The 19,829-nt window shown below is 41.1% G+C and overlaps 1 protein-coding gene and 1 long non-coding RNA gene across 10 annotated transcripts in view; one reads left to right on the forward strand and one right to left on the reverse strand.

Annotated features, from left to right (window-relative positions):
• The window catches only part of LOC138985553 (uncharacterized), an 87,950-nt gene extending 83,709 nt beyond the window's left edge, over nucleotides 1–4,241 (forward strand). The window contains exon 4 of the long non-coding RNA XR_011462596.1: nucleotides 4,134–4,241. This is a non-coding gene — a long non-coding RNA (uncharacterized lncRNA). The remainder of the gene's footprint in view (nucleotides 1–4,133) is intronic.
• MRTFB (myocardin related transcription factor B) overlaps nucleotides 1–19,829 on the reverse strand; it is a 291,761-nt gene that overhangs the window by 58,000 nt on the left and 213,932 nt on the right. The window contains exon 1 of one of the 9 annotated variants that reach the window (XM_070362300.1): nucleotides 12,966–13,343. The exons of the other annotated variants lie outside the window; for them this stretch is intronic. Coding sequence (XP_070218401.1) covers nucleotides 12,966–13,086 — 121 coding nt within the window. The 5' untranslated portion in view covers nucleotides 13,087–13,343. Of the gene's footprint in view, nucleotides 1–12,965; nucleotides 13,344–19,829 lie in introns of those variants that run through there. 9 annotated transcript variants of the gene reach the window in all.

A 19,829-nucleotide genomic window follows, 5' to 3' on the forward strand; every position in this document is an offset into this window, starting at 1 on the left:
CCCCAATCAGAAAATGGGCAGAAGACCGAAACAGACATTTCTTCAAAGAAGATATACAGATGGCTAAGAGGTACATGAAAAAGAGGTTCAATATGCTAATTATTAGAGAAATGAAAATCAAAACCACAATGACCTCACACTGATCAGAATGGCCATCATCAAAAAGTTTACAAATAATAAATGTTGGAGAAGGTATAGAGAGAAGGCAGCCCTTGTACACTGTTTGTGAGAATGTAAATTGGTGCAGTTGCTATGGAAAACAGAATGGAGGTTCCTTAAAAAGCCAAAAACAGAGTTACTATATAATCCAGCAATCCCAGTCCTGCATATGTATCCAGAAAAAATGAAAACACTATTTCAAAAAGACCCATGGACCCCAGCTTACTATTTACAACAGCCAAGACATGGAAACAACCCAAGTGACAATCAAGATGACTGATTTAAGAAGATGTGGTATATATATAAGATTAACAGATACAAACTACTATAAGAAACACATAAGCAATAAAGATTTACTGTATAGCACAGGGAACTACATTCAATGTCTTGTAATAACTTTTAATGGAGAATAATCTAAAAATATGACTCATTTTGTGATACACCTGAAACTAACACAATATTGTAAGTCAACCATACTTCAATTAAAAAAAAAAGTGAAAGCTAGTCCATCCTACCAGAGACCTCCAGTCCTCCTCCAAAGAGGTAACCACTGTTAAATTTCTATGGTTCTAGAGAATGTTTTGTGAATATTCTGGCAATGTTAAATATAGACTATGCAAAGGAAATACATGGGATGGGATCATGCCATTCACACAGTTTGATATTTACTTAAAAAAAAAAAAAACCAACATGGAATCTAGGTCATTCTTCTTAATGGCTATAGCTAACATGTGGATGTATCAATCGTATACTCTTAAGTCCCAGATTTCCTGCTATTATTGTTATTAACAGTGCTGCAATGATTTTCTTCATTTTGTGGCATCCCATATGTTTGTGCTTGTGTATAAACACTTAAATACAAATACACACATCTGAAATTTTGATAGAGTCACTTTGCAATCTGAATGGTTACACCAATCTATTTCCCCATTTACAAGATAAAAGAGGACCTTTCTGTTCATCCCTTCCCCACAGTATACATCATCAGGCCGTAAAGTAATTTTTAAATTCAGAAACAAAGATCACTTACTCTTAGCCACAACTACCAACAATATCATGCCAAAGTAACAGTAACATTTGATATAACTAGTGACCAGTAAGGGAACAAGAGTGATCAAAAGCATCAGTGAGGCTGATGGGGCTGGTTTTTGACTGAATGCAGAGATATTTACAGTGGGTGTCAGAAGAACTGGTTAAGTTCTCGCTTGTAAACCATATATTGATTTATAAATTTGGTAGAATTTTTCTCATATTCCAGGATAGAAACCTAGTAAGCATAACGCTTCTCATTTTTTTTCCTTCAACTCCAACACAGCTGAGAGATGTAATGGAGAGATTTGATACATACTTAGAACAAAATCAACACTATGTGGTAAAGGACTGGATGTTGTGTTTGAAGGAGAAAAGATGAAGATGGTGCCTGGGATTCTGGCTTAAGAACCTGGGTAGACCATTAACTGAGATAAAGAACACACGGTGGCCATTCAGGGAGCTCAGTCTTGGATATGCCTGAATTAGAAGTGGAGATGGCAAAGTGACAATTGGTTCCACGGTTCCAGATTTCGAAGGTAGGTCTTGGCAGGAGACTAAAATTTGGAAGTTGTCACTTATGTAGTATTTGAAGCCTAGTTTGCCAAGGTAGAGAATAGAATATAGGAGGAGGAAGCAAGAAGCAAACCCAGGAGCAAGCTCCTTGGAAATGCAACTTAAAGCCCACTTTTATAGGTCAGATGGAGGTGAAAGTCCAAAAAAGGAAACAAGCGGAAGATGCCCAAGGAAGAGGAGGAGCCTGGACAGTGTGTGTAAAAGTGCTTCCAGAAGGCACTCATGACCAACTGGGCCCAATGCTGCTGCTGCTGCTACACGGAGGAGCTGGTCTGTGGAGTGATACATGGAAATGGGACTCAAAGAGGTTAGGCAGGAAGGAGGGGTGAGTGTGAGAATGACAGTAATGGAAGAAATGCTTTCAAGACGTTGAGCAGCAAGGTGGGAGGGAGGTGAAGGCTTGAGAGGTGTGCAACTTAAGCTTGGAACATACCTGAACAGGTTTATAAGTGATAAAGAGCAAGAGGGAAAGGGGTGGGGTTGGGGAGGGAGAGAACGGAAATGAATGAATATGAATGAGAACAAGAGAGAGAGTAAGAGGCAGCAGGGTTCCTGAAGCGGGGTGGGACTCAGAGGAAAGCAGAACGTCACTTCCCCCGTGACAGGAGGGCACAGAGAATTGCTTGTGGCTGCAGGTGGGCTTACAGATTTGGGCTGGCATGTCCAGCAAAGTTTCAAATGATGGCTTTTAATTTCTCAGAGGAGGAGGAGGAAAGATCATCTGTTCAAAATGAGATGCATATGAAGGAAAAGTCAGTTTGAGGCCAGTGAAGAAGGTCTGAAATACTCATTGCAGACTGTGAAGAACAAGTTGGAAAAGAAAAACATGGTTATTTTTCCCTAAAATGCTCCAACTCATAATGTAACAGCTTAGGGGAGAGAAGTCAGTCCAGAAACAAGCAAGTCACTCAATGGCTCTGAACTATATCATTTTTTATCAGAGAAAAAGACCACAGATACAAAATTAGAACATTTGGCAGTTCTTTCTCAAGCTCATCACATAAAATTTTTAAGTTAAGAACAGTTGCAGCCCAGCAATTCCACTTCTAGGTGAACTGAAAACGGGTTCTCAAACACACACATACACACTCATGTTCATAGCAGCACTAGTCACAACAGCCAAAAGGTGAGCACAGTCCTGATGTCAACAACACATGAACGGCCCAGCAAATCTAGTCTATCCATAGAGTGGGATATTATCCAGCTGTAAAAGAAGGGAAGCACTGTATGTGTGACAACATGGATGAATTCGAAAAATATTTCACTAAGTAAAAGAAGCCAGACGGCAATAGGTCGAATATTTTATGATTTCATGCTGCTGCTGCTGCTGCTAAGTCACTTCCGTTGTGTCCAACTCTGTGTGACCCCAGAGACGGCAGCCCACCAGGCTCCCCTGTCCCTGGGATTCTCCAGGCAAGAACACTGGAGTGGGTTGCATTTCCCTCTCCAATGCAGGAAAATGAAAAGTGAAAAGTGAAAAGTGAAGTCGTGTCCAACTCTTAGCGACTCCATGGACTACCAGGCTCCTCTGTCCATGGGATTTTCCAGGCAAGAGTACTCGAGTGGGGTGCCATCGCCTTCTCCATAGATGTGAAATATCCAGAACTGGTAAATACAAAGAGACAGCTACTCTGGTGACTGCCTGAAACTGGCGGGAAGTAACTGCTTCATGACCACAGGGTGTTCCCTTGGACTAATGAAAACATTTTGGAAGTAGATAGAGGTGTCGCACAACCCCGTGAATACGTTAAATGCCCCTGAAATCGTTCACTTTAAAATAGTTACTTTTATGTTAAGTGAATTTTATCTCAACAGAAAAAATGGAACAGTTGGCAGAACAACAGACCTTAAGAAACCAATTACTCAATAATCAAATTTCTTAATTCCCACCCATGGCTGGCTAGCCTCCCTCACCATCATAATTCCATTAACCATCAATGGTGACTTTGTCTTCTAATGATTTGATGACTACAATAACAACTATATATTACATTGCATTCCCTGCCACACCAAATTCTAGGTTTTGTTGTTCTGGGTGGGGCCTCTAACTCCCCTTCTAGACTTTGTCCTTATATTCTATAGCACCTTTTACAGTGCTCGCCATATAGAAACTTTAATAAATAAATGTGTTTTACTTAATGTTGCATGATGTACTTACAGCATATAACTGAGTTACTATTTTTTATAGAAAGAGAATTCTAGCCAAATTTAAGAATAATACCAAGAGGATTTTGTATGTGGCAAGTGATTATCATGGGACAGAACTAACACTTGTCTTGCTTAGTTGTATGAATTTAAGGCTTCAGACATTTTGGAATTGATGTTGGTGACATCTAATTATATTTAAATCTAATTATATTGTTTTGAAGGTAAAAGACGACTGAAAAAGGGAAGGCTAAGGGCAAAGGAGTAAAGAAGAGCCTGGAAAACTGGTAGACAGTAATTTCACCTCCATTTACAATTAATGTGAAATTCAGCTTGTATTAGAGAAGTGTAAAAGTCAATCCTAAAGGAAACCAACTTTGAATATTCACTGGAAGGGCAGTACTGAAGCTGAAGCTCCAGTACTTTGGCCACCTGAAGCTCCAATACTTTGGCCACTGGAAGAGACCCTGATGCTGAGAAAGACTGAGGGCAAGAGGAGAAGGGCTGACAGAAGATGAGAGGGTTGGATGGCATCACGGACTCAAACTCGAGAGAAATAATGAAGGACAGGGAAGCCTGGCATGCTGCAGTTGTAAGAGTCAGACATAACTTAGCAGCTGAACAGTAACAACAAAAAGCACTTAAGTACTCTCATAGATGGTAAAAAGAAGCAACCGAAGATTACAGACCTTTTGTTTTATTTTCATGGGTCTAATTTGCCAGTTATAAAATAAAGTTATTCTTCAAGTTGTTTAAAATAAAGGAATACAAAAAGGCCAGAAATAAAATGGTGGTTTGTCTTGTAAGAGTCATGCTATCTGCACTGATTAAGCAAACTCCAACCACCACCTCCTGTCTGAAGCAAAATCAGAGTGACAGTATACACATAAATCTAAACCTCTGATACTACCAAGTACAAACAGCATTTTAAGCAGGAATTTTTATATCATGATTATTTTCCATTTAGAAAAAGGAAAGACAACATTGTTAATTAAAAAAAAAACATGCAAGTAAGTGTTTGAAAGGTAACCTTAGGATTTCTCTGGTGGTCCAGTGTTAAGAATCTGCCTGCCAATGAAGAGGACATGGGTTTGATCCCTGGTCCAGGAAGATCCCACATGCCTCAGAGCAGCTAAGCCCTGTGCCACAACTACTGGGCCTGTGCTCCAGAGGACGAGCCACGATATCGCACCAGTGTGCTGCGACTACTGAAGCCTGGCTGCCTGGAGCCCGTGCTCTGCAAGAAGAGAAGCCACTGCAGTAAGAAGCCTGCACGTCGCAACTAGAGAGGAGCCGGCGCTCGAATGCAACTAAAGAAAGCCCACGCACAGCAATGAAGACCTAGTGCAGCCCAAACAAACAAATACATAAAAAAGAAAGTTAGCCTTAGACTGCCTCAGACAGAAATACAACCTTTCATCCAAAAGTCTACTGCACCCTTACGAAGTCCACTGGGGGTGAGGGGTGTGGGAGAAGAGGCAGGTGGTACAAACTGTGGAATAGGTCACAGTCAAGAATGCAGCATTGACTCTCTATTAGAAATGAAAGAGCAAAAATGAAGTAAAAACTAAACATGCAAGCAGTCCAGGCTGACGCACTGTAGGTTTCCTGCATTAATCTGCAGCACGAGGTCAGGAAGACAATATTTTCAACACTCAGCCTTGGAAATTTACAGGCACTTTGATAACTCTGTGGTTGGCTGCTGCTTCTGTTTCCATGGAAACAGGCTGCTAAAAATGGGGCATGTTTCTTTAAACTGATCATACCTTCACACAAATTCCCCTCTCCTTTTTGTCAAAAGTTGGAATGAATTTAAAGTATGCTTCTCATGCTATGACAACGGGATGTCAAGGCAGGGAACCTGGTACAGAACGGCAGGGACAACATTAGCCTGTGGCAGACATACAGAAAGATATTATATGTACCTATGTGCATTTAAAGAAATCTCACTTGGTTAAAAAGTGGAAATAAAGGACACAGTGGGAAAATGGAAGTATACCACAAATAACAGGCACTTCTAAAGTAAAATCATCTGCTTAATTGGTTATCACCAGCACTGTAAAGAGGCTTAAAAAAACTTGATTTTCCAGACAATTTTTAACCTGTAGGACCATGCTCATTCTGCACCCATTATATGCCTAGATGATTCTTAACCCTCCATGGTTCCAAAAAAAATAATGTTTATTTTTCTTATTTGGGGTTAATCGAAGATTCTGTCTCCCTGCTACATTAGACTCTCAGTGTGCAGCTCTAGGTAGAGGTGCTGACAGCTGAGAGCTCTTTCCTAATCCCTCTAAAATGGGAAAATGTACGCTGTACAAAAGATTCTGCAATGTCTTAGTGTAAACTCCTTAGGCAGCCTCTCTGAATAAAAAGACAATTAACAACAAAACAGGAAAACAGTAGGATATTATTTACCTCCAGTTTTTCCCAGAATAGTAAGCACACGCTCCTCTCTTGATCCTGGCTCAATATCTTGGTTTTTATTCCCATTTTGTGGATTCAGGAATGGGACACACACAAACATCACACACAGCTGAACAAGGCTTGGACAATATGGGTTTGAATTATACAGGTCCATTTATGTGTGATTTTTTTCCAATAAATATAGTACTTGTATTATAGTACTTTCATTTTACAGATCTTTAGTTAACTAAGTGGTGGAAGGGGGTGTCTGTGTTCAATCAGAGATCACGATATGTGGAATCAAAAGAATCAGGGACTGAGTCCTGCCTCTGCCTAAACTGTTTCAGTTCCTGCTCTTGGTTGACTCATTTATCAACTCCATTGTTTCTGAGGCAGAGATAGCAGTACTCCCATTTTTGACTGCGTGCAGCGGGGGGGCTCGCCATTCCTGACTCGCATGCTGTTCAAGGGTATGCCTACCTGCCTACACAAACACACACATGCACGCCAATTTGCCCACAAAGGCAGGAGAGCAGAGAACTGTCACAAATTGCGTGTGGCCCTGATGTCACAGCAACTGCACGCGATGATGCAGGTCAAAGGATGAGCTGCAGCTGTTCAGGCCAATGGGGTGGGCTGGGGTGGGAGAGGCCTTCTGGGAGAGAACAGCTGAGGAGGGACAAGTAAGACAGAGGCTGGGCTCCACTTGCTGAAGGGACCGGAGTGTGGGCGGAGATCAGCGGGACGGCTCTCTCTACGTGAGGAAAGATTCCTGTTAAGATTCTGTTTGAGGAAAGGGACTTGGACAAGGGTGGGCTGCGGTGAAACACAGCTGTTGACAAACGAAGTATTTCTGAGGCAGGACTGACAGATTCAGCAACCAGATCTGGTGACAGGCTGTGAGGAGGAGGTCAAGGAAGGTGTCAGGGATCCCTCCTATTCAGGTTCCCGCCATAAGCCTATGGGTGGACAGAGGCGCTGCTAACCGAGACAGGAGACCCTGGAGGAAGTGAGCCTCAGGAATGGTGATGAGTGAAGGCCCAAAGCATGAGAGAGACGCCTGGCACTCGGAGTCTTCGATCCTCACTTGTTTGGACCTAAGCACACAGAGGTTTCCTCTATCTCTTTTACATGTGTGTGTGTCTCTGTGTGTATTTTAACTTCTATGTTATCACTCACTTTCCTGCCTTCCAGGCTCTGAGCTCCTTGAACGCCACAGCTTACAGAGGTTTATAACCTCTGGCATGATGCTATGAAGAAGCACTCAAATTTCTGCTAAAAAAAATGATTTATGATTTTATGATTTCCAATAAAAAGTTAAATTATATAATTTCCTCTCACAGGTAGCATATACCCATTTTAAAAAGACACTGAATTACATCTGGGAAGAGGAATCTTTTACTTTTTCCCTCCATATCTGTATATTATTTGAATTTAAGAACCTGTCTTACACTTCAAATTTAGTAAAAAAAAAAAATTAATTTAGTGATATCTCACTTGTACAACACTTTTAATTATGTAGAACACTGGCAGAAAATAAAAAAAGAAGAAACTCCCCAAGAAGCAAAAATAGATGTTGCAAAGTTCACGTGCTTTATTTCTAGAAGAAGGCTAGCTAGCATGCGCTATTTCACTTCCTATTTGTCTGCTTCTCCTAGTACGACAATAAATTTTAGTTGCATTAACAACAGAATCAGGATTCCACTATTACCTCTTATTTGTTGCTTACTTTTCAAGATTACAAGCAGCAAATCAAAAAGGCAGAATGCGGCAGATGACAAAGATCAAATAATAAAGATTCGATGAATCTAGCAATGATCCAGAGATCATTCTCTGTGTAGGCAAATGGTTTTATACACCTCACCAATGACTTAAGGCCCCAATGCCTTATGTTCTAGGGTAGCCATTAATTTATAACTGAATTTTAAATTATATCTGAAGGTAATAATTCAAACGATTACATTGTTTAAAAAGGCAGGGAGGGATATAATATCCTCCAAATACTTAATGCATAATAGTAATATATCCGTGAGACGCAGGACACTGGAGGTGAGGCATAAGAATTATTCAAACAGTGACACTATCTCTAAGAAACAGTATGGTCTCACAGTGAAGACAGTACAGACACCTGTCACAGTAGCAAAAGGTGACATGCCATAAACAGATGCAGAGCCAGTCACTGGGAGGATATGACAGAGAAGAAATTAACTTTAGGTGACAGGTTCAGATGACTTTCTTTAGGAAATGGCACAGGGATTGGGTTTTAAGACACTGTGAACCTGCAAACCTGGGATGAGCAGTCTCCCAACAGAATCTCCAGCGGTGATGGAAATGGTTTATAAGCTGCACGGTTCTTAACCACAAGTGGCAACTGAGTAGTTGAAATGTGGATAATGATTTTACTTCATTTTTAATGATTTTAAATTTAAATGAGGCTAACGTGCAGTGCAGGTACAGTATGTGTAACTCCTGTCACTCAGAAGAGTTCTGGTGCTTTGATAAAGGTGTTTATTTAATGTTTTTCCCAGGCTCAACTACTCAGAACATCTCACATGTGCTTTTTTCCACACACAGACCTCCTATGGCCATGTCCCAGGGCACCATGTTAATCCACCTCTCTGTCTATGATGCAATCTTCCACAAACTCCACAAACTTTATCCTGACTGCTATTCCCAGTCTGTGACGGAACTGGGAATCTGGTTCCCTAAACCTATAATTCCTCCCCTCAACATCCACAGCTGAGCCACACAATGAAAGCAGTCCAGATCCCCGAATCACTTCTTAGAGGACCACTGACTAGGAGAGCTGCCTAACCCACCTGGGACTAGGTTTCAAGCAAAAAATGCACTTTCATTAGTTAAAACATTGAGTTTGGGGGCTGTCTGTCAGAGCATGTAGTTTAGCCAAAGTAAGTAACATACAAATCAGTTTTCTTTTTTTTTTTGGTTATTTTATTTTCACCATTAGAAAGCTCTGTATATTGAACATCAATTCTTCCTCTTTCAATTAATTTAATACCATTTTGTCTTTGATAAATATGGGATATCACTAACTAGCTGGTAGCACTGGCATAATGATTTACTATCTCGATAATGCTTCATATTAAGCCACTTATCTGAATTAAATCATCTCAATTTATTGGAATTTCCCTCAAGTTTTGTGATTATTAATTTGTAAGTTGTCAAGTCAGTGATTTGTAACATCCTTTAGTTGTTAGAACCAGAAATTAAATTAAATCTCATCTACATTGAGCACTATTAGAAAATGTTCTGAACTTTTCATGGATAAATCAAAAGTTGATATTCCTTACTGCTGCTTTGAGAAAAGAAACTAGTCTAAGGAAAATGTCCTATTTTGAATCTGATAAGAATTTATGACATTTATTGCTATTTCTCATCTAAAGTAGAAAACAATTACATTCTCCAACTATACCCATAGGTAGGTATTTATCAAAAAACCTTATGTAAGCATTAATAAAACTGTGAGGAGATGTGCTTTATAATCCAAACAATTTTCTAATATGTGGTGACAACTATTCACAGGCAGTTGACACTTGGAACATTTTTCTCATAAAGTTTCAACAGGTATTACTAAATTTTCTTGTTAATGTGTCACATAAACTTTGAAACCCATGATTACCTGCTTTCCCCCTTATAATAATTTCAGCTAACTAGCACTGTCAACAACAATAGGAATTCTAATATGTTCCCAAATAAGTAAGAGCTAGAGCAACTGCTTGAGAAGCAGAGCAGACTGCCCACCCCTTGCAGCAGACACCGTCACCCAGCTGTGGCTAGATGATTAGAACTGAATGGATCAAAATCTATCCTTCCTTCATTACCTGAAAACATTTGATTCAGGCATTTAAAAAAATCACAGAAGTTGTTCTTTCAAACAAATGCAAAACCTAACTTTGCCAAAAATGAACATGAACACCAAATACGGTTCATGTGAAAGATAATAAATATTTCAAATTAGTATCCCTCAACATGAGGCATAAACCATAGACGTGACTGATGGTCCGAAATTTGTCTTTTAACAAGAGGGCATTGGACCTAATTAGCCTCCAGGGCATTTTAGTGTTTGAACACTGCTGCCACATCGGTCAACTTTCACGGATTCATAAAACTGATGCATGACCCTGGACCTAGAAGCAGACGGAACTCAGCAGCGGCCTGTCGCCCGAGTCTGACAAGCTGACTGGTGGTGCTCATCTGCAGACAGTGACTGTGACACATTGAATTCCAGGGGTTCAAACCTGCATAGGAATCTAGCCATTTTCACAAAGCCAGGTAAACAGAAGCTTTCTGCATAATTCCTCCTAGTTTTTTCTGTTCTACTTAAAATTCAGGTCTAATCCTCTTTCGGTATCACTACCTTTGAGGTAACAGATCACTTTTGATATCTAATTTTTTTTGTTTGGTTGTTATTTTTGCCCTCCGCCCCATCTCTAGCAAAAAATTAGCAGAAGTACAGTCTGTTAAGATAGAAAGCAAAGCATAGTCAGTGCAGCTGTGGTGAGACAGATTCATTTTATCATCCAATCATTTCTGTGGAGCGTTTAAAAACATGAAAGTTCTCTTCCCGTATACCTCTTTAAACCGATGAATTTACATGAAAGTAATAGACTGGTGTGCTGCAGTCCATGGGGTCACAAAGAGTTGGGTGTGATTGGGCGACTGAACAACAATAAATATAAACACTTCTCTACTTTGTCAATATATACAGGATTTTAAAAATTAAATTTTAAGTAGAAGGGAAAGGCAACAAAAGGTGAAAAAATAAGAGGGATGGTTACGCTGGCATTAAACTAGGCATCTCATAAAAACACTGCCAAGTAGGTACTGTTTATCTTCACTGTGCAAAGGTGGACACTGAGGCTCAGAGCAGTGAGCTTGTCCAGGGTCACAGAGCTAGAAAATGGGATTTGCTCCCGAGTAGACCTCACTTTAGGGTCTGTGCTCTCGCTCTGCGACATTATACTGTAGTACATGTATAAATTTGTATAAATTCAAAGCATGGTCACAGTGGTTAGGGAAAGAATTGGTACATCTCAAGGCAATTTTGTTGTTCCTGTTGATAATTCTCCTACGCTGTTTATTTTTAATTCTTTCTCTCTATGCTCCTTATCATACTGCTATTGTGACATCTTTTTATTTCTCCAATTCCATTTTCCTCTACTTTCCCAGTTTTTAGCATAAAAACAGTTAAAAATGTATGGTGCTAATAGGAGCTTAACACTAGAACCTGACTTATACGATACATAATTAATCCCTTTTTTAAGTTAATGATTTTAAAAATGTAGGTTCCCCTCAGTGAGACACTAGAACGTGTCCTAAAAACTTCACTGGTATCGATTTTATGAGAAATCTACAAGACGATTTCCAGCCAGGAGCAGAGGCAACCCCATTATCTGGCTCCTGGCAACAGCTATTTATACTTCATTGTGTGTCGTCTGTTTCCATCTAGATGGTTTTTTTTTTTCCTACCAGTACCCAAAAGTTCAACTCCAATAAGAAACAACCAGTTTCTTCTTATCTTTTAAATACGCAACAATCTATCATCATATTCTCATAGTTCTAAATGTATGAAAAAAAGAAAGGCGGAATATCATTTTGAAAGAAGCTCAAACTGCAGCTGGGGAAGATAACTACATTTACTGTTTGGGTCTCCAGAAGACGAGGAAGAGCCAGTGGAGAGGTGAGAGGGTGGCTGGTGGCAGGAGCTGAAGGCAGATAAAATGAAGAGAGGTTATTGTGGGGGTTTTTTCCTCCTGAAGAATACTAGAAACAAATTTCAAATTAAACAACAATTGGTGGGGGGGGGTGATTTTCAAATCTCAAATTCAGGAAAAACTTATTCTCAGAAGATTCTGAATCTCTTACTCCATGGCTCTCGGTCTCCAGCTGCCAAGAGTAAAGCACACTGGGCACTGGCCTCGCCACACTGGTGTGCCAGGACACAGGACAGCAGTGCCCAGGCCTTTGGACATTTTCTTAAGCAGGGAGGTACCTGTGCAGTGGCCGCTAACAATAACTGACAGCATTCATAAGCGTATTCTATGCTTTGCTAAAAAAACCACAAGAGTACGCACTGTGCTTTTAAAAAAAAAAAAAGATGCAATGTGCATTATAACCAGATAAACTAATCATTTAAAGATATAACTATGAAAGAGTTAGCTACATTCCTGGTTTTAAACAATAAAAGTCATACACATGTTAATTGGAAAAAAACCCAAAACCATTTTCCTGGAATTATGTGTTTTGTCAGCCTAAAAGAAGCAGGGTTCTGAGTAAGACCGAAAAGGAAATGGCCTCTCCTAAAGTGGGGGTGAGGAGCACAGAAAAATGGGAGAACATGAGAAAATAGACAAAATGAACCTGGAAGCATCTTACTGAAATGAGGACTGGCTTCTCAAGTCACCTTACTGTATTACTGCCAAATCCCTAGAGTTCCATCAGTTAATGAATCTTCAGAAAGAGCTACCGAGAACAGCATTACGCTTTCATTTCAAAGAACTTAGAGTGTATAAGGTACATGAGTGGACGGAGGGCAGACACACGGCGTGGGAAGGAGACACACACACTCAGCCTGGTTCACGGGAGGGTAAATGTGACCGTTTTGCCCCTCTGCCCACAGACAGACTGACCTTCCTTGAGACTTTTCTGGTGGCTCCCTTCAAGGCATTCCTTTTCTTTGAGTGGCTCAAAATCGCCAGCAGTTAAAATCTCCGGGAAGCCCTGTTGCTGCTTCTTGGAGCTATCGATCATGGTGAGAGGCTCTTGGAGACAGGCAGCATCCAGCAGAGGAAAAGCTCAATCTGCCGACCAGCAGAGGCCGGCACTGGGAATCTTCTGGCCCCTGCCGGGTGCCGGCCGCCGGCCACCTCCTCACAATACCCCGATCCCTGGGCAGTTATATCTTTAAGCAGCTGAAGGCAGCCGTTACCCTTTCGTTCCCAGCTTGACCTGCAAATCCACTCCTGCTGCTGGAAGCCCGAAACTCTCTCCCACGTTGGGAGGCAGAGCCACGGAGGCACGATGCTGAAATCCCACCCCTTTTCCCAGCCAGCCCCCTTTCCCTTGCCATTCCAGCCTCCCCCGCACCCGGGACTTCAATCTGCAGTTTGATGGTCCGCATCATCTGACAAACACTGACTCAAGCAGTTAAAAATAAATCCCCTAGTTGTTAAAAGAGAAGACTTTGCTGATACCTAAGAAGACAAATTGCTGCCTGTGGTCTCTCTCCGGCTCTCTATAAACACAGCCGCAGGCTATGGAAATACTTTCTATCAGCCAGCCAAGCACATCCATTACTCATTAAGTTCTCCAGCTAAACAAACGGTGGTCTAGGGCATCCGAAGGAAGAGGGTCTTATCACAGCAGACGCAACACAGTGAATAAACATGCTTCTAGCATATCTGGATAAAAACAGAGGCATGTCACCACCAACTGCTCTCATGGGGTGCTTTTTCCGCGTCCGGCTCTCCCGGCACAGCCACTGCCAGTGCTCCCTGTCGCAGGGAAATGCCCGTAACTGCAGCTTTCTGCTTTCGCCAGTGCAGACCCAGGCGGCAGTTTTCCTTTGTGCCACTAGTCGGCTGAGAGAGTTAACATCGCCATGATTGTGGGAAGGAAAAATCTCCTCCCCTGTATTGAAGGCAGACACAGAGAGCTTCTAGTTCATAACATATTCCACCAGCAACCAGCCACGTTTAATTTCACACTAGCTATCAACACTGGGTACCTCTCCCCCGGGTCACTGGTGTCCACTAGGCACAGGGAAGCTGCCTGAAGGAAATCTGCAGGGAAGGCAACTCCAGGCAAAGTCAGAACACCTGCTTTTACACACACCAAACACCTATCTATCCAGAGCTGGAGCCAAAAGAATCTCATTTTCACGGTTTGAAGTCAGCTCCTATGAAAAGAGCTCCCATAAAACCCATTAGAAATTTTAAGAGCAGGAGACTGGTCCTCTTCCATGAGCAATCTGTTTTTGTTTTGTTTACTTTTTAAGTAGTCAACATCTAACAGTGCCTGGAATAGAAGGAGGGAGTTCTCAACAAATACTTGTTGCGTGACTGAGTGAATGAAGGAAGGCAGAAAATCATATTCAGAGCTCTTCTGGTGAAACTCAGAGTTCTGAAGAAGTCCTAGATCAATGACCAAGAGTCACTAACTTCTAGATGAACAACTACATGCTCTTTAAAGGAAGCACATCTTCTCTTTAAAAGAAACCACACACATACACTTTGTGCATATGACATGACCCCTTTCTGGCAAGAAGAAAGGCTTACATTTTTACAGCCTGGAAAAATGAATATTCTCTTCCTCATTTAACAGAGATGGGGGACTGGATCAAGATTCTTTCCTTTGTCCCTGGTTTCAGGGCTCGCGTGCCCTAAATCCATGCTGTTCTACAAAGATGGGTATCTACCCTTCTTCAGCATCTCTCGAGAATGGGATTACACAACATGTGGCATGCTTCTTGTCAACTGAAATTCCTTCGGAGGCAATTTAAGCCCAGCGTTGGTAGTCTAAACCCATGCAGGAACACACAGCGACGAACTTAACACAATTCTCAAACATGCCCTCAAATGCTCTGCTACTACTTCTAATGCTAAGGCCTCCATTCTTCTAAATTAACTGTTTAATGGAGTTATGCCTTTAAATGGAGAAGGAAATGGCAACCCACTCCAGTATCCTTGCCTGGAAAATGCCATGGACAGAGAAGCCTGGTAGGCTACAGTCCATGGGGTCGCAAAGTCGGACACGACTGAGTGACTTCACTTCACACCTTTAAAGGAGTAAGAAAAAAACAACAACAACACGTTTTTGGCAGACATTCTTTGGGCCAGTTCAAAGAAAGTTTTGCAAAGATTATCTCATTTAACCCCTTTGCAATCACTATGATTATTTGTACATTCTAGACATTTTATAGACCAAGACCAAAGTCTTGTAAGCTTGTAAGCAGCCAATCTGAAATTCAACCAACACTGGCACTACAGTGCCTGCTGTCTTCTAAAACATGCTCTGTTTCTAGGCTTTAGTTTGATCTTGGGACAGGTTTAACAGCAGAGACCATTACTGGTTATTGCCTTTGAGTAATTCTACTCCTGGTGAGGGAGAATGAAGGCAACATAATCATACTAGAGTGTTTTGATGAATCAATTTAACTTCTCTTGAAATACTAACAGCAGCCAACTTTGCTGAGTGCTTACAATGAGCCACAGTCTCAGTGCTTGTCATATATTATCACATTCATTCTGTTGACATACCTGTGATTTCAATGTTGGTATCCTAGTTTACAGGCTTTCCAGGTGGCTCAGTGATAAAAAAAAAACCTGTCTGCCAATGCAGGGGACACATATACGAGCCCTGGGTCAGGAAGATCCCTTGGAGAAGGAAATGGCAACCCACTCCAGTATTCTTGCCTGGAGAATCCCATGGGCAGAGGAGCCTGGTGGGCTACAGTCCATGGGGTTGCAAACAGTCAGACACAACTGAACGTGCATGCATATATATCGATCCTAATTTACAGGTGTGAAAACTGAGGCCTAGAAAAATCAAATATTTTGTCAGAGTCACGTATCTTGTAAGTGATGGCCACGGTTCCAAATAGGCAGCTTTGCAGGTTCACATTCTTAACTGCACTCCAAAGGAACAACAAAAACAATAAAGCCCAACACTCTCTTTTGCAGGGATGCTACTTTTAAAATTGTACTCAACTGTTTTTTTGGCCCCAGGTTTAGAAGCCTGAGTATATTCAAAGCTCCATCAGCCATTTAAAAATTCTTTATTGGCCATGTTTGTGTGTGTATTTAGTATGTTAAAACAGAAAACAGTCTTAGGGATCATCTGCAAACTTATTATTTTTTATCTGATAAATATAAAAGATCTCAAAATAAGGAAATATTTTCTGGCTGTAGATTTGTATTAAAAGTCTGCCTCTGTAGTTTTGAAAGGGAATAATAATTTCTCTAGTAGTGAATAGGCCTGAAAGGACATTTATTTTGCTATTTTAAAAAATCTGAAATAATTTCAAATTCAAAGAGCCCTATTTCCATGAACCATCTGCGAGGAGGCTCTGACACAATAGCTCTCTACCCTACGTGCTCTGGTCTGTAATTCCTACAAACAAGGCTAATTCTCCAAAGGAACCACAATATGACCATCAATATCAGGAAATTAATGCCGACCTATCACTGCCACCTACAGACTCCATTCACGTTCTGCCAGTTGTCAGGACATCCTTTATAGTAGAAGGACCCAAGCCAGGATCACATATGGCACAGAGTCTGAGTCTCTTCAGTTTTCTTCCATCTTTCTCAATGTTTCTTTCTTGACTTTTGAAGATTACAAGGTGGTTACTTGGTAGAGTTACTCTCAGTTCTTTTGATGTGTCTTCAAGATTAGATACAAGTCATAACAGGAGTATTTTTGGCAGGAATACCATAGAAGCAGTGTGTTCTTTCCATCCCACTAGGTGGTAGGGGACAAATTCAGTTTCTCTGATAGCTGATGGTGTTTATCTTGATTGATTTGTTAAAGTGGCAACGGCCAGCTTTCTTCACTGAAAAATTAATTTTTCTCTTGGTAATTAATGATTTCACGGGGCTGAGTTATTTATTACTAGCATGACTGACAAATGATGGTTTTGAAAATTCTATCATTCCTTCTACATTTATTAGTGGTGCATCCTATTGTAAGAAAAAATTCTCTTTATTCAGTTTATGTTTTCTATTTATAACAGTAAGGACTCAGCTATTCAAATTTTATTCAATGGGTTATAAAATGTTCCAATCATTCCTTATTTTGATGCTCAAATAATTTCAGATTTGGCCCATGGGAATCCCCTTGAGCTGGCTTCAGTTTCTTACTGTTCTGATTTCATCGTTCTTTGAACACTTTCTTACTTTTTGGTATTAAGATGTTCTAAGCTCACGTTTTACTTTTCCTGCTCTGTTGAGAAACTAAGGTGTGAATTCTGGGTGTGCTCAATGCTATTTGGGTGTCATTATTCCCAGGCCTTTTCTGAGTCAGACGTAGGATTTATGTCTGAGTTTATGTGTATCTGTGTGTGTAAGCATAAATGTATTTATGTGTCTCACTATTAACAGATGTAAATATAGACCTATATTTAAGTATGCACATCTATTTATTTATTTATATATATTGAAAACCATGAGTTCACCCCAATGCCTCCACTTCCAATCCAACCCCACTGGGTCAACTCAGTTTCCTTCTTTTCTATATTTGTAGGGTCCTCCTCCTATAGTGAGGATCTTGTCCCATGGGTCTCTGCCACCCCACTCATGGATACCCCATTCACCCCATTCACGGCTGTGGCCAAACCCCAGGGAGGTATGTCTCCCCGCCCACAGGCTCTGAAGCCCTGCACTGGACTTCTGCCCCCACTCCCACAGGGCAGCTGCCTTGCTCAGCCCCACTTAATGTCTTTCCGATCAAATCAGGGCTGGTGAGAGGAAGGAGACTTGCTTTCCTGCCCGGTAAGAAGGGACCACAGTTGTCACGTGGACTGCTTTCCAATACATCTGCCCTGTTCTTTACTAAATGTGCTATATCATCAGCATGTGGCACTTGGCTCTATTGTCACAAGTGGCTTTTAACTTCAAATGATAAGTGACTTAATTCACTTTGGCTATGATAAATCTGCTTCCACAGTGTTTGTGTCTATACTCAAAAGAGTTGTTTTAGTATGAAAGAGAATACCATAAATCAAGTCAATTTTCCCACTACCCCAAGCATAGATATTTAATAAGCGTGAGAAAAGCTGTATGGCTTGAGACTAGGAACAATCCAAGAAAGGCTTCCGGGAATCAGAACAGAAACAAACGTGGCTCAAGGGACCTACACAAAAACTTGGCAGAGTCAACATACGCTTATAAAACTGCTGACGAAAAAGACCATCAGTGTGATGATGCTATGCTTCAATAAGGAAAAACCTGAGGGTGTTAATGTTCCCCCAACGTAAAACACATTCAAAAGTAATGAGTAAAGTAATTAGCAGCAGAACGCAAGGAGACCGCTAAAGACTGCGTGTACTTCTGCAGCATTCTGGGCCCCGGGATTGAGGAGGATGCTCGTCTTCTTGTCTTCCACCTCCTGGTTCTTTGGAACAGGTACGCAGGGGGCCATTCACTGAATCACATGTGGGCACTCTGGGGCTTCTTTCGCACAGTCTGAGCACAGTATCATGACATTTGTAGAGACACAGTCAGTCAGGTTGGAACCATTTAGGGAGGAAAAGTTTCAGTCCAGATGACACCTATGTTTTTTTCCCTCAAGATACCATATTTTCAGTGAGATGCATATACAATCCCTAATTTTCTCCTTTTTAACATTATAAATACCACAATAAAATATCACATTTTAGATGATTATTAAATGGTAAATCCCAATGATTTCATAATTATTAAGCCCAAGTAGATAATCCTGATAACTTAAAATATTTTTTGTAAACAAGGATAGTTAAGAGTGCTGCCTGTGAAATCAGGCAACATATCTTAAAAGTTGTTCATTTTTACCACTGTTTAAATCCATGGACACTGTATCCATTGCATATACAAAGAGATTATAGAAATGACTGTTCACAAGGATACGTTTTTCTGACATTTCCAAGATAATAAGATTTTGAAAGAATATCAGTGATTTGAAGAACTAAGTACGGTAGCATAACTCAACACTGCAAAAGGGCCAAAAAGTGAAGTCACTAAGTCGTGTCTGACTCTTTGCGACCCCTTAGACCGTAGCCTACCAGGCTCCTCTGTCCATGGGATTTTCCAGGCAATAGTACTGGAGTGGGTTGCCATTTCCTTCTCTAGGGGATCTTCCCAACCCAGGGCTCAAACCCGGGTCTCCCGTATTACAGACAGACGCTTTACCGTCTGAGCCACCAGGGGCCAAACAGCCTAATAATCACTGGGTTTGTAATCTGTGCCTATCATACTCTTCCATCCTAGAAAGCAGCCAGGACTGGCACGAACGGCACTTCCCTCCTGTGTTTGTTTTATCCTCTCTGAAGATGTGGCCAGGTTTGTCACGACTGGAACTGTACCAGTAACACTTTGCTGACTAACATCTGCTTAAGCTGAGGGGAGATAACCTTCTGTGGGGCAGGGCAACTGGGGGTTTCCTCGCTCTTTCCAGGTGAGTCCTCACGGGACAGTGGCACCACCCAATGGCAGTATTCTGACTGCATCTCAGAGACTGGGGCCCTTTGCCTCCTCCTGCCCAAATCCTTCATCAGGATAATCAAGAGAGGACAGGATATACTTTATCAGATTTAAGAAAGTCATCCAAATCCTTTCTCTACTTCTAAGTCTGAGAGTTACTTTATAAACATACAGATAGACAACTGGCTGAAGATTCACAACCAAGAGTGTTCTTAGGTTGTATTTCTTCAAAGCAGACCTCCTTACACTGAGTTATGGAATGTAAGGGAGAATGAGATGACGACAGCTTTGAGGGTTTAGCAGAGATGGAAGGGGGAG

Source organism: Bos mutus, chromosome 25, assembly GCF_027580195.1.
Source record: "Bos mutus isolate GX-2022 chromosome 25, NWIPB_WYAK_1.1, whole genome shotgun sequence".
In the NCBI taxonomy this organism is placed as follows: domain Eukaryota; kingdom Metazoa; phylum Chordata; class Mammalia; order Artiodactyla; family Bovidae; genus Bos; species Bos mutus.